Source organism: Fundulus heteroclitus, chromosome 12, assembly GCF_011125445.2.
Source record: "Fundulus heteroclitus isolate FHET01 chromosome 12, MU-UCD_Fhet_4.1, whole genome shotgun sequence".
Lineage (NCBI taxonomy): Eukaryota > Metazoa > Chordata > Actinopteri > Cyprinodontiformes > Fundulidae > Fundulus > Fundulus heteroclitus.
Genome location: NC_046372.1, coordinates 14,216,705 through 14,231,985, shown reverse-complemented (window position 1 = coordinate 14,231,985; position 15,281 = coordinate 14,216,705). Strand labels below are relative to the sequence as shown.

The 15,281-nt window shown below is 38.8% G+C and overlaps 1 protein-coding gene across 1 annotated transcript in view; it reads right to left on the bottom strand.

The window, feature by feature from the left end:
- The window catches only part of tmem8b (transmembrane protein 8B), a 70,506-nt gene that overhangs the window by 44,279 nt on the left and 10,946 nt on the right, over positions 1 to 15,281 (bottom strand). The window contains exons 2-5 of the mRNA XM_012865664.3: positions 13,588 to 13,777; positions 12,145 to 12,352; positions 8,122 to 8,255; positions 6,023 to 6,291 (exon numbers count right to left, since the gene is read on the bottom strand). Of these exons, the coding sequence (XP_012721118.1) occupies positions 6,023 to 6,291; positions 8,122 to 8,255; positions 12,145 to 12,352; positions 13,588 to 13,777 (801 nt within the window). The remainder of the gene's footprint in view (positions 1 to 6,022; positions 6,292 to 8,121; positions 8,256 to 12,144; positions 12,353 to 13,587; positions 13,778 to 15,281) is intronic.

The following is a 15,281-nucleotide window of genomic DNA, read 5'->3' as shown; positions in this document are numbered from 1 at the left end:
TCTCTGAGGATGTATGGCTATTCAGTTTTTTTAATACTGGTGATACCTTATTCTAAATATGGGATTGTTGATTGAGAAAGAAGTTTGTCCAAATGTTATTTATCTTAATATTTGTCTGGATTCCAGTCTTTATTGACTGCTCTTGTTATAACTTCTGCTGTGGGGGGCTTTGAAATAATTAGACTAATCATCTCTGGGACAAGGTTATTAACACATTTAAAAAAAAAAATTTATATAAAAAAAAAAACATACAAAATTTTATAAAAGAGATTATACTTTTTTGGGGATTTTCGGATCAGGATTTGTCTCAGAACATTATAGGCTTTAAAACTGATTGGCAAGTTTGGACCAAGACAGTTGCACAATAAGAAAGGTGCAACAAAATTAAAGCATCCCAAAAAAAAACATTAGTGACTGTGTGACAGGATTCCTGGTTGGAGCTAAAAAGAAGATATAGAGTCAATAACAGGAGAATCCTGAAACAAAATGTTCTGAGAATCTGTGGCAAGACTTAAAAGAAACTGATGTCACTGACCCTCTACTCAAGTATGACTGAGTTTGAGCTATGTATCCTAGAATTTTCAAAATATGAATAGTGTCTAGAAGTGTAAGGTTGGTGGAGAGAAAAACCAAAACACCCGGAGTTGTTTAAAAAGGTGGCTCTGCTATTTACTCACTTGGATTTATATATCTAAACGAAAAACCTGCATTCTTTTCCTTCCACTTTACAGCTATGTTTGGTCTGTCACATACATTATAAATGAGATACAGGTACGTATGTGCTTGTAATGTAAAAGAATACAGAAAAATAATCATCGGGATAAATGCTTTGTTGCAAAGCCTTCATAGTGATTGCTACACAACAACAATCAGGCAAATGTTTTACTGGCTTTAAGGTTTTAACGCCCGTTGTTACATTCCGCGTAATAAAAATAAATAAATCAATTAATAGGAAAATGTCAAACCAAAATGGTAAAACGCAGAAAAATGGCTTGTTCTGGGAAGAAACCAAGTCCTGCGAAATGTTTGAATTTATTGCCTTCAGCTGGCTTCCAGGGCCGCAGACTGCTTCTTAATGAGACATAGATTCACTGTAATTGCAAACAGTACGCTCCCTTTCAACACAAAGCGGCTCCCTGCAAAATGGCCATTGATGACAACTGGCTGAGACGCATCACATACCGGCAGTCCTCAAGGGAAAAGCATTTGTCAAAGGATTTTCTAGCTCAACCTCGTTTGCATACTGTTGTCTCTGAAGTAGCGTGAAGGATTCTGATGTGTGTTGGAGCAGCCAGAGCACACCTAAAAATACCAAATAAGGCAGGCTCCCTACAACGATGAAGACCAATATGCAGAATAAAGCAAACGCCGATGTTACTGTATGCGTGGGGCGGCTGGACAAAGAAAGGTTGCTACCATATGTTTCACGGCATTAATAATTGAACGAGATGTCATTATTTTTGCTTAGATGCATAGCATAACACAGAAACTCTCTTCAGTGTCCAGTCACCCAGGGCGAGACACCTGCAGTGAAAAAAGCTCCACACAACAATGATGAATAATAAATTGCAACCTACTTTTGCCGCACCGTCTAGCCAGAAACTTTGCTTTTAAACTGGAACCAATTCAAATAAGTTTGCGCGTTTGCATTCCGGACGCTCGCGACGGCTAAAACGTTTATTATCAAGCAAAGCGTGAGGAGGTGAGAACTCCAGATGGTCTCCCTCCTGAACCTGGGGTGTTCTTCGATTCAAATCCGCAAAAGGTCAAGTAAGATCTGGCTGCCATGCGGGAGGAGAGACAGAGTGTGAATAATTAGTGTCTGTGTTGCCATGGTCACAAAGTGCACGGTACGTTGTCGAACAGAGGGGGAGAATCGCTACATGGGAGCGGACTTCCCACAGATTTGTGAGCCATCGCTTGTAGGAGATGAATAAAAAATATCCGAATCTCCATAACAGCGTGTGGTGCCCTGCCGTGGATTCATCGTCCTGTCCCCGGTTCCTGCCGAATCGCCCCGCACCCGTTCTTGAGCGAGCCCCCTGGCCGTCTGAAGAAATTTGTCCTTCAGTATTCCAACTAATAGATGCTTAAGATCAGTCTCCACCCTACAACTCCCTCGCTGCATGTCTCCTGACTCGTTGTGACATTAAGGCACAGAGATGCAACCAGCAGTTTCAGACACAAACGGGATAATTATGATCAAAGGATAAAAACACTGTTTTGTAAAAAAGTTTTTTTTGTTTTTGTTTTGTTTTTGTTTTAAAAGAACAAAGACAACGTCCCTCATGACACACATGGGAGTTCTTTTTTATATTTTTTTTACTTGTTTTAAACCTAGAAATGCACCATTATGGAGTTCTGTGATCAATACTAATTTTCCATTTATTTATTACAAATTCATTTGATTAAATGTTGTTTCAATTCAGAACACATTGACCATAAATAAAACAACAACAACAAACATACAAGAAGTAAACTGAATTTATATATGAAAGCGGTTCCCAAATGTTTTCTACAGTGAACTCCAAACAACAATGTCCATGTAAGAGCAAGTTTGGCACTTTTAGGATTTTATTTTTTTTTTTCAGATCTATTAAACAGAAAAAAATAATTATCTGATTGGTAATTCAGTATCTGAACTGGAGAATCTCGAACAGTTTCTCATTGGTTGGCAGATCCATTTTTCTAAATGTGGATCAGGAAAAATATGGCCAACTCTTCTTCCCAAAGTATTTCAGGAAAATATTCTAGGGGAAATGAACAGTTTGATCGCTGTTGGCCATTGACTGATAAGTCATTAAATGAGAAATTAGATTTATTTTCTGATCAGTGAGTGTAACATATCTAGGCACCTCTATGTTACGTTGTCAACAACAATTTTTCCGAGGGAAAAAAATAAGACTAAGCTTTTTTTCAGTATTAGTTTTAAAAAAAATTAAGGGCAGGCATGCAAAAAGAAACAGTGTTTTCTAATGTTTGGGGGGAGGGGAAAATCTGTTTTTCAAGATTTTTTGTGTTCTTCCAGAAACAAGCAACCATCCACTAACCCCTCTTTCTCTTTTTAGAGTGGTGTGCACTTGTTTCCTTCCATTTCTCTACGTGTCTGTGGTTCATTTAGGTTGCAAGGGAGTGAGACAGACTTCCAGATAACAGGAAGTTTTACCAGACTACAGCAAATTTACCCTGTTTTCTCCTTTTTGGAGCGACGCTGGTTGTCATGAATCATGCTGGATTCAGAAGTGTCAGCAACCGTTTAAAAGTAGCAGTTCTGGTGAAGGTCTACACTCTCTAGGGAATTATTACAGAGGCTGCAATAAATCACGCTAGCCATGCTGACCACACTGATGACTAATTTAAGATGATCAGAACAATTAAAAATGTTAAATGCATGTGCAATCGTGTTGACTCATAAAAACGATTAGTAAAACTCAGTTTTACAGTGACCGCTCCATCACACGGAAAGGGTGACATCACCTAGTTTATAATTAATGTGCGCTCGTTACTGTTGTAGAGCATCTAATATTATAGTTCTTAGAGACGAACTGGAGTCTTCCAGAATTCATACATTCAGGTAAAGCGATAGGTCAGAAATTGTGTTCTCCCTATATTTGTTCCCACAGAGGACACAACAGCCCCAATGATTATGTCTTTAAATGTGTTGTTATTATTAGGTTTCTTCTGCTATTACAGAAGAAATATGCTTCAAAACCCAGAGAGAGTATATAACAAAACCCTGCCACACTAAGGAAGGGCTTTCTTGACAAATATGCTGTTTTGATGGCAGCATAGACCATTTAACATTAATGGTGCCTTTACATGCCTATGTGACCATGCCATGGGTCCAAATACACTTCAGTCCACTTCTGACTCGAAACACATTCATGCTTGATTAAGCACTTTACATCAGTTATATCACTTTGAGAAACACTTTACTGCCAAATTGTACCACACAGAGCACTGGTCTACAGATACAGCGGCACATTACTGGTAATCTCAAAGGATCGTTATGCAGCAGCCACATAGTGAACGACAGGAAGATACCACATATATATATATATATATATATATATATGTAAATATATATGATTAAAAGAAATGTTTTTTTTTAATTATTGTATATATGTATACTATTCCAAAATAACAGACATAACAGATAAAGTAAAGACTTAATTGTATCCCTTTTCACAGATCAGGTTTTCTCTGGCTGACACTGATTTATGATTTTCTTTGAGCTCTAAGTTGTCGTTTTCAAATTTGATAAATTCCACTTTCTCTCCCTGGGGGCTATAACACCTGAAGAATAAAGAAAATGCTGTACGTTCTTTTATTGAGAGAGTAGTTCTGAATCCAGCAGAAAAAATAAATCAATTCCAAGAATATGTTTATTCATCAAGGCATAAACCTTTATGAGATTTTTACTTAACAACAAGGTGAATGTCAAGCCGAAAGAACCTCATGGTTGTTGATGAATTCACAGACAGAAAGTGATTATTTTCTTGTTCTTTTTAACATACGACCTGTCTATCCCCGCTAAGGGGAGATCTACTTAAAACTGCTTCATTTTGATCAATTACCGACTGAGCATTTACATTCCTACTTAAATCTGACTAAAGCAACATCTGTCAGTGAATAGACAGAGACGTTTTAACCTCATTTTCTTTGATTTTAAGAAGAGATTCTGCGAGGAATTGGCTGTTGACCAGAATCTGGCTATTTTCAGCCTGAGTCGCCCTGAAGACTCAAAAGTGCATCCAAGACCATGATGTTGGTTGATGTATTTATAGCATGGAATTGGTGGGGGTGCTTAGTTTTGATGTGGGGAGAGTATTTGAGCTGCCAATAAGAGGTGGTGCACTGGTGCATCTCCACTTTAGCCAACAGCAAACAAAGGGGATTTTATTACTTTTGATGTTGCGACGTTGTCATCAACATCTTTGATAGGCCAATAAAAAGGCCTCCAGGAGAATCAGCCAATCAGGGTGCAGGCTAATGGATGTTCGTCAAACTAAGCTCAAATACAACACAACATGTTCTGAAATATGAGCAGAGGTGAATAGCAACGGGTTACATTTATCTGAGTAGTCTTAAGAAAAGACAAAAATACTTCTTTAAGTAATTTCACTGTAAACAGTAATTTTTACTTTTGAGTATTATTTTAACACCACTCTTATTTGAGAGCAACATTTTGCTTGCCATCTCACTTCTAGTCACTGCATTCTATAAGGAAAAAGCTTCTTTCTTTCATTTTTTTTATTTTTTTTAATCAAACCCATAAAACCCATTATCCCATTATCACAGTTTGTGATAATGGGAAACTTGTTTTCTATTGTTTCATTGTTTTCTATCTGCAGAGCCTGCTGTGCTCCTTGTACAGTTCAAAAACATATTTGTCAGCTACTGTAGGTATTGCTTTCCAAAGTTTCATGGTTGAGCAATTTGTATTAATTTATTACTTGGATAGTAAATGACCTATTATTTGTAGTATATTACTTATTATTTTAATGTATTATTTAGCATTTTTCCCCATTTACTATTTTACTCTTAAGTCAGTTTTCAGATGACCAGTTTATACGTTTTGAATAAAAGATTTTTGAAGTAATGCCACCCTGAATTGAGTAACATGTTTGCTCTTGCTTTCTTATTCCTAGACATGAATCCAGTCCGATATTTGCAGGAGGCTGTTTCAGTTCAGTAGGAAATCACCTTTATCCACCATGATGGAACGCAAAGGAGGGTTTCAGTGCTTTGGGCAGCAAAGGTAGCTGCTCAACCAAACATGTATAGCTTTAGATTTACATATTGCTTTTTTACTTTATATAACATCATTGTACAACTGAGAAATCTTATTTACTGTAAATAATAATGGATATAGCCGCGAAAATTACCAAATGTGTCTCTGTGATTGCTAAAATAGACTCATCTCAAGCTTCTCCAAAAATCCTAAAAGAATTAGTAGTGTTAAAATAAGAAGGATGAAAAAAAATATACATTCACATTTATTTATGCTGATTATGCTCACCTGTGACTTGCACGCCGATGCGAAAGTAGACATCGGAGTTACTCAGATACCTCTCCACGAGGATGTAGTACCATTGCTCCCAGGCAGGTACGAGGGTGACTAATTCACACGGGTTCCACTCCCTGCAGTCAAGGGCACTCGAGTTGTGCACCGGCGGCGCCCGCGCTCTCATCTTCAGCACCACGGGACAGGTGTCGCTGCTTTTGTTTTTGGTGCTACAGTTTACCAGCTGAACCTTCACCTTTGATATATAATTGGGAATGAAAACCCTGCACAGACACACACGGGCACAGTTTTTGTGATATATGTCGAACAGCAATCTCCTATGAAGCAACTACATTTGCTGTCTGGGCAAAATATAGAATAGATTAGAGTCTATCATTGTTGGCTTAAAATGTAGTCAACGGAAAAGCGTTATTACTGAAATTCCTATTTTGATCTTTAAATGCAATTCAAGTGCAAACTCAATGAGGTAAACACCATTTTGACTATAAAAAACATTGATAAGGATTTTTCTTTTTTCACACAATCAAGCATTTCTAAAGCTTTAAATAGGCTGTGATACAGAGAAATAGACACATCATTGCATTAATTTCTGTGTTGGAAATGTACTAGTGACTAAACACAGAGAAGACAAGTCTGTGTATTCATGTTTCACTATATAACAAGGTTCTTATTGCAGACTCTTCCTCTGTTGTCTCATAGCAGTAGTACTTTCTACATGGCGTTATCCACTGTATAAGAGGAAGGTTGCAGTGAGTGAACCACATTACTAATTATAAACAGTGACTCACTCCATTAGCGATGCACAAGTATATTGGCCTGATCAGATGACTTAAAACTGTTTTTGATTACAAAACATCTGCAAATGACATCAGCAACTCATCCTAAACAAGAACATGCCGCTGGTTTAGCAGCCTTGAAATAACGTTATAGTGCAGATGCAGCAGCAAGGGTACAAAACATAATCTTAGGCTGGCAGACATAAACCTAAAGCCAAAACAGGGGTTTTGGTTTGAAATCTTGCATTTCAACAAGTTTGAGACATTTATGCCATGCTTTAAACAATGGTGATAATTAGAGTTCATGATTTCAAAATGTAAAAAAATTAAAAATATTTTTAAGGTGTCTGACATTAGTATCAAAACCAGCGGCATTCTGCTATTTTCTTTAAATCAAGCATTAAAAATATTATGCACTGAAGAACAAAACTTCTGATCTGAAAAAAATATATATATTTTTAAAGTGAACCTGACAGGAGTTTCTCTTTTTCTTATAGGATTACATTTCTCTCACAACAAAGAGCCAATTTTATTTATGTATTTAACAATTGGTGAATTATCAGCTTTCTTGTTCTTATTGTGTAAAATAAAATGTGTTAACACCAACAACCAGCAGATAGGAGGTTTTAAACTTTGGCCATCAATACAAGGGTGTCTGGTCAGGAGGGTTTGGCAAATTTAGAGAGGCTGTACATTGCCCTTTGCCACACGAGCCTCCCCCAACTTGTTAATGCCACGACACAGAGAAGAATGAGTCATGCAGAGGGTGAAAAGTTAACGTTAGGAAGTGGTTTTAAAATAACTGGTGCATAGGAGGCAGCAGGACAGTTGGAGCAGAGATGACTGGCAAGTCTGTCATGTCTGGTACTTAAACCTGATGAGGCGTATGTAACCTGTTCCAGGCAATGATGATTCTCTGACATTACTACAACATAAACTATAAAACCTATTTTTTGAGTCATAGTCTATGTATTCTTTTTTTCCCTTTACTTAGAAGATGAGATGGCAAAGAATGAAACTAAAACATGCTTCATTTTTCATCCAACAAACCTAAAGGTACAAAAAAAATGCAAAAAGAAGTTTACAAAATCATCTGTAAGTCAGTAATAACTATATCTACACGTTAAATAACTGTTTAAATAACAAACTAATCAGTTTCCTGTTTTTTACACCACACCTAATCCTTTTGCCTTCAGCAAAAGCAGGATGAAGCGCATTATTGGGAACCCTGATCATTTGCTTGCAGGATTTAAAGCCGGAAAACACAATCCATCCTCGCTCCTGCTTTTTTAAGATCACATAAAATAAAACACTCACTTGTAAAGTGCTGATCTGTTATGGACTGGGATCATCTGGTCAATGAAGTATCCGGGATAAAGCACCGAAATCCCAATCAGCTTCTGGACAATGAGCTGAGGTTGGAACAGATACTGGCATTCCTCAGAAAGACCCTGAAACGACATCAAGCCGGCAGTTTCAGTCGGTATTTCAGGGGTTTTCTCATTAATATTCCTCTAAACCTGGTAAAGAGAAGATTAGGTATCATTCAGAGAGGCCAGAAATTCTCTAATGGACTGTGTGCATTAAGCTTGTCAGCCTCCTGGATTAATATGACTCTGTCCTCCTCCTCTCCGCCACACAGCGTAGCATGCACACCCACTATTTCATTTGTGTTGCTCTGAACCATTAATGCTATGAGATGAGCCAAGCACGGAGAATGACTTAAAAGCCAGGAGACCGTGCGTTCTTTTTCACACACGATCCGCTTCGGAAATGTGTTTGGAAAAAGAAAAGAAGAACCTGGATTCAAAGGGACAGGTGTGAATGCAAAATGAGGTCCTACATTCCCGTCACCTGATCACTAACCCCCGTGTGCATAAGCAACAATTACTGTGGCGTGTCATTACTCTAGGAGCTGCCAGGGTGACCTCTTGATTTATTACAGCCCGTCCAAGCAGCAAACGCCGTCTTGAGAAAGCTGGGTTTTAATTAAGACTTGTTCTATATGGATTTTTCAAGTCAGGTTGTTTTGCTTTGTATCGGGTTTAATAGTTTTAAATTTGACCATCTGCAATTGAAAGCAGATGTGGATAGAGAGCGGTTTATCCTGTTTTTTTTATTTTATTTTGTTCTGTTAAACTCCATTCGAGCCATAAAGCACCAAGACTCCCTGAAGAAATCCTGCCTAATTGCATTATTTTGACGCCTTCATTGAGACATGCCCTAGGAGGCTGTGCGTTTTTCAGGGTCAACTCGAGGGTATACGGTGAATTTCCAGTCTGTTTGTCTTCGGTACCTGAGCAATCTCATGCAATATTGCTGCAATGAATGCACCCTTAAAGATCTTTGTTAAACTCATTGCTCATTTCTGAGTCTCCTAATTGTCTTATCTTTCGGTGGCTCTTCAAAGATGTTTCTACCAGTTGGTGGTGTGAACAAATTTTGCACATCGTTCCAGCACCTAAAGAGTCTTCCTGTGCACAATTTATTAATGGGGCATTAATGTTTTAGGTTTTCAAAGACTTGTTCAGCCATTGGAACTCATGCAGCACAATGTCTGATTGCTGTTAGAGATTTTATGATGGAAGTCTGGTTTAATTGACCTGTTTTCCTACATTTATGAAAGTGTTCGCCAGTGGTCTCAAACTCCAACCCAGTGTCCTGCAACCTTAGAAGTGTCCCTTGTCCTACTCACCCAAAGCAAATGGCTAAACTGCCTCGCTAGCATGTAGTCAAGCCCTAGAGCTCTGCTAATGAGCAAATATTTGAGTCAGGTGTGTTAAAGCAAAGACGCATCTAAAACCTGTTGGACACCGGTCCTCAAGGAATGGGGTTTGACACCACTCTGGGGATTCAATCACAAAAACTGTAATGGCTATGTCAATCCTGTGAGTGGTGATGGAGCAGATACAGCTGCAATCACAGGAGAGCAACGTTCTGAGCATGGATAAGGCATAATGATAGGCGACTCAGCTCTTTTCAAAGAATAATTTCCTTTGGCTTGGCTCCCTTAGTAAAGTGGTTCCTAACCCCGGTCCTCGAGTATCCCTGTCCCGCATGTTTTAGATGTGTCTGTGTTCCAGCTCCCCTGATTCAATTGATTGCATGCCATCGAGCGCTGCAGAAGCCTCTTAATCACCCATTCATTTAAGTCAGATGTGTGCCAGTAAAGAAAAACCTAACACATGCAGGGCAGGGGTACTTGAGAACCACTGCCTAAGACGAGCCTGGCTCTGTCCGAATACCCTGATAGAGTCAGGAATCTTTAGCCAAAGCGGAAGTGCGTCAGCAGTCGCCATGATAAGTGCTGTCCGAATAGAGCAGTCAGTAAGGAAGGAGGTAGGAAAAGTAGACTGTATACTCCCTCCTGTGGCTAGTTTGCCTAGGAACCCCGTGACATCCGTTACCGGTGCTAAGCACCCTTTAGGTTTTCCACAATTCTTTGCATGAAGTGATGTATCAGCGCAGTCCCCTCACGGAAATCGACGAAAATGTCTAGGAGTAGGAGCTGGAGGCTATTATTAAAGGTATTTGAGCTACTTGAGCCCCTGTTCTTATTTCTACTGATGTATTTGGGCCTTCTGATTTGGCCAAATTTACCCAATATGAATATTATTTAATAATAAATAAGCATGTTTTTATTCAAACATAAGGAACATATTTTTTGCATTAAAAATGTAACTTACTACGGTAACCTATGTAGTTTTACAGAGTTTAATTCTGGCTCTATGTCATTCTGTGTACCTGGACTATACAACCACACTTGTCGTTTTCGGTGCATCGCTGCGTGTGACTGGCTGCATGGTGTGCGTTTTTTGACCAGGGGTGGACAAAATAAGATTTTATCTTCTTACTGCTCCCTTTTGCTCATGGGAAATGTATGACAGAAAGTCACTGTTTTTGTAAAAAAAAAAAAAAAAAAAAAAAAAAAAAAAATTGCCATGGAGCAATAAATAAAGCTTAATCTGAATAAAATAGTTTTGTCAATGTTTGGGACTGAGAAACGATTTGTTCAGTATTTTCATAAATGTCCAAAAAAAAACAGTGGGATCACATATAAATACAACTTGAAACTGGTTAATTTTCTCTCCCAATAGCTTAATCATCTAAATATTTATTTCTTGCTCAGCACAGTACAGTAGGGGTAACGATCATTAGTACTAGAAGGCAGATCCTAAACATTCGAAGATCAACACAATCAGCCTTGAATGTAGTGAATAGTTCGAGATCAAGTACAATTAATTTCCCCTTCTTTACTGACATGTTCCCCCGTCTTTCCCATTTTGAGGACACAATTTTGGCCTCTGACACATTATTTTGAGAACATTTGAGATTAAAGACATTGTTGGCAATGATGATGGAATAGGTACAACACATTTTGATGGAAAAAAAAATAGGATTTTGACAAAAAGGTAAATATTTTAAATAAACATAATAAGTACTTTCTGAAGTCAGATTAAGTCAAATATTTCACAGAAGCAGTTTTCCAACTTCCAACTGCAAGCAACAGAAATTTCTGTAATTTGGGGAAACAACAACTAAAACACTGCCTATTCTGTCCCTGGAGTGTAGTCTGCACCCTCCCTGTTCTGCCTGCACTTCTTGAATTTGTTCTTGAAGCTAAAGGCAACTTGTTGGCTTGAAAACAGTCTCAATAAACAAAGTTTTTGTATTTCCATGCATACGGAGTAAAACTTTTCTTTTTTGCCATGGTGGCCTCCATCCCTGACGCCTGCCAAAGAAAACCAATTCCTTTGTACATTTGATGTCGATGGCAACTTCTGACGATATTTTTGATTGTTGTGTACTCTAGGTGCACTTTTGCCAGCCAGTGAATACAACAGAGGGAGCACAACGGAGCACCGTGCTGGTCACAAATAAATTGCTTGAAATGGAAATCAGCAGGCGTTTATGCAGCCAAGCAGGAGGACATGATGAGATGAAGTAAAACTCTCTGATACTGTTCTGCTTCTATTGGCTCAGCACGACGAGCTGGAAAACTAATCCTGGTACCTACTGACATTTTTATTCATTTCATCCATAAAAGGGGTTTAAGCAAGCATGAAAAAAATAGTAGTTGATCTCATTAAAATTATGTTACCAGTCACCACTGATGAGTAATGAGCAACATAAGAGTGACTCAAGCATTTAATTTCCTGCTTTGAAAAAGCTAACGCTGGATGGGAGATTTCTGCGTTTCAGCCATGTTAACTGCAAAGCTGCAGAGACTGCGACGTCTGTCTGCGGTGTCTATATCAAGGCAGATCCTTTTCTCCACAGCGTGTGTTTGTCAGCGGTGCTCTGGGAAGTCAGTTAGCTTTGATAAACGCCCGGGCTCACCTTGACTGAGATCTTGCCCTCATCCTTGGGTAAATGTGCAGCTAAGAACCAGTCTCCAGGGAGAGGGCTGGTCACGTTGAACGCTCCGGTTGTTCGGTTTGGAAGAGTCCAGGTCAGGGTCACGGCAAAGGACCCCGGGACGACCGTATCCCGAGGGAACCGGGTGTGAAGGGGGTTGATCACCGGAGGAGCTCCCGATCTGAAATATCTATTAATAGCAAAGCCACAATTCAAACTAAGCCATATTTCCATGAACAACACAGGGAACACCCAGATATAAAATGTATTTGCCCTGTACCGATTGGTTCTGGTTTTGCTTTGTTCTCACACAAAACATATCTTTATAAGAGACAAGTAATCACCAATTACAATTATCAAACGTTTTAATTCCTTAAAGGAGAAAAAAACTATCCAAAGCAACCTATATGGAAAAGTAATTGCCCCTAAAACTAATTACTAGCTGTGCCGCCATTGGTGACAACAACTCCCATCAAGGATTTACAATGACGAGTATTTTAGGTCGCTGTGAAAGAGTCGGGCCCACTCTTCTTTACAAAATCGTTTTAATTTAGCCACATGAGCTTGTTCAACTAGCCTCTCAACCTACTTTAGGACTAGACTTTGACTAGGCCAATCCAAACCTTTTGTTTTGTCTTTGTGAGCGATTCAGCTAGAGTTGCTTGCTAGCGAACTTAAGCTTAAGGTTACAAACTGATGGTTGGGGATTTCCCATCAGGATCTTTTGGTAGAGACCAACATTTATGGTTCCAACAAGTCGTCCACGTCTTGAAGCAGGCCTAAGATCATCACACTACAACCACCATGCCTGACTGTTGGTATGATGTTCTTTCTTTTAAATGTAACATGAGCCACACCTTCTGGAAAAAAAAAAATTGGTTAATTTAAGAAATTTCAAATCCGGGCTTGATGGATCGCTTAAAATTGGTTAATACCAGTTAATTTATGAATTAACAGGGGAGGCAATTACATGTTCAAATAGGCTTGGTGCGTTTGGATAGCTTTTTCCACTGGTCATATATTGTCTAATGATGTAAAGCATTTAAATGTGAAAGTAAAGCAAATCAGAACAAAATCTATAAGGGGGGAAAATCCCTTTTCGTGTCACTGCCTCTACTGTGTGAGCACAGATGGCGTCTGGATAAAATATGAACAATTCAACCTGAACACCACTGTCTATCACTTTTATTAAAAGATCCAAAAGGACACACAAAAAATGTAGACTCTCATCATAAACTACAATAGAAATAGATAAGCATTACCAAAGCCTGATGCTAATGTCTTTATAGCAGCTCCTATGATTCTGAGCTGCTGGTAACAGTCGACCTTGCTCAGATTTAACCAGCCCCCCGCCCACAGGTAAAAGGCTTATGATTATCCACCCGTTCCCCTCAGAGGCAGAGGACTCTGAAGTCATTGTCTTACACTGTCACATTGCGGTTCGGGCAGCTGTCCCCAAACGTGCCCCCTTGCTCCTTGAAGGTGATGAGGTTCCAGACGGCCATCATTGTGTCTTCAGGCACGTTGAAGTGGAACAGCTCCACACTGGCGAATGAGTTGAAAGCATTGAGCTTACGAGGCGTACGGGTGAAGTAATCGGTCACAAAAAGGCAATCTGCGGTAAACAAAAGCAAATGAATACACATCAGTAACCGTTCCGTTAAGTTATATGTCCCCCATATGGCTTCGGCTTGTCTTTATTCTTGATTGCTTTGATTTTTCTTTTACCCCAAGCTTTAGCTTTATGGATATAAACAATTAAGCTCTGAATTTAATGTATGAAAGAAGTCGAGTCAAGGATTTACTTAGCCTATTCCTTTGTTTTTCCTATGTCTGCACTGTTCTTCTGTTCATGTACAGCACTTTGAATCATCTTGTTGCTGAAACTTGCTATATAAATAAACTTGCCTTGCCTTTATTTTCTCAATTTCAAGAATTCTGACACAAAATGCAAAAAAGGAGACTGGAACCAGAAAAAAAAAGTGCACTTTGCGTGGACTTTAAAAAGCTTCGACGTCTTGCTGCTCTAACGCTTGAATACTTTTCTCTTCCAGACAAAAAATACATTCTTCACCTGCTGTAGGAGTAAAGGTGTATGCAGGAGGACTGTCCTGACTTGTGAATCAGAGATTGTAGGTTTGAGGTAGTCATGTGTTCTGAAATGGTTACAGTAAAATAGCTGCTCATCTGATCCTTGCATCTTCAATCAGAATAATAAATAAAAGGGTCAACGTATCAAACTGTGTCAAACGAGGCTGGAGGAGGACACAGATCAGAATCAGCTTTATTCTGCAAGTTTGTGAACCAAAAAAAGGAATTTGACTTTGGTTCCACTTTTTTAATGTATAAATATATACATTTTATTTAGTAAAATTGTACTATACTGCTCAAAATATCAGGATCAGTTCAAAATGTCCTCATACTTTTAAATCAAACCTTTTTCTTTAATAAAAATAACATTAAAATAATCAGAAATGCGGTCTAGACTTTGTCAATGTGGGATTCTGTCTCTAATGGAGGGGCCAGCACAGTCATCAGATCTCAACCTTATTGAGTTGTTCTTGGAGCAGATGGACAGTATGATGCGTAAGAAGTGTCCATCACGCCAATCCAACTCATGGGGTGGTGCTTCAGGGAGCATGAAGGGACATTTCTTTAGATAACCCCAACAAATTCAGCTTGAATGCCAGGACAAGATCTCCAAGGCCCTAATTGCTGCAAACGAAGGATTCTTCCATGAAAGCGAAGTTTGAAGGACAAAATTATTATTTCAAGCGCAAATCATTATATCTATCCTTGTCTTTGACTTAACTACATTTTCTATTCATTTTGCTACTCATTTGATCAATAGAATCTGTCCTACAGTTGAAAGACTTTTTAATGAGAGGCCGGAGAAAGTGCTGAAGTTTTCTCAGCCTACATGAAGCATAGAGAGTTGCCCTTGCCACAACCAATGCTGTGCGCTAATTGTCAGCTGGCTGAAAGAAAGCAACTAGGATTTACCCTCAGTCACTATGAAGACAAATTCAGCTATTTGGAATAATTTCTTTAAAAAACACAGACAGCCATACTTCTGAAAATAAAAAAGTGCCACACACACATTTATAATAGGGTAGTGT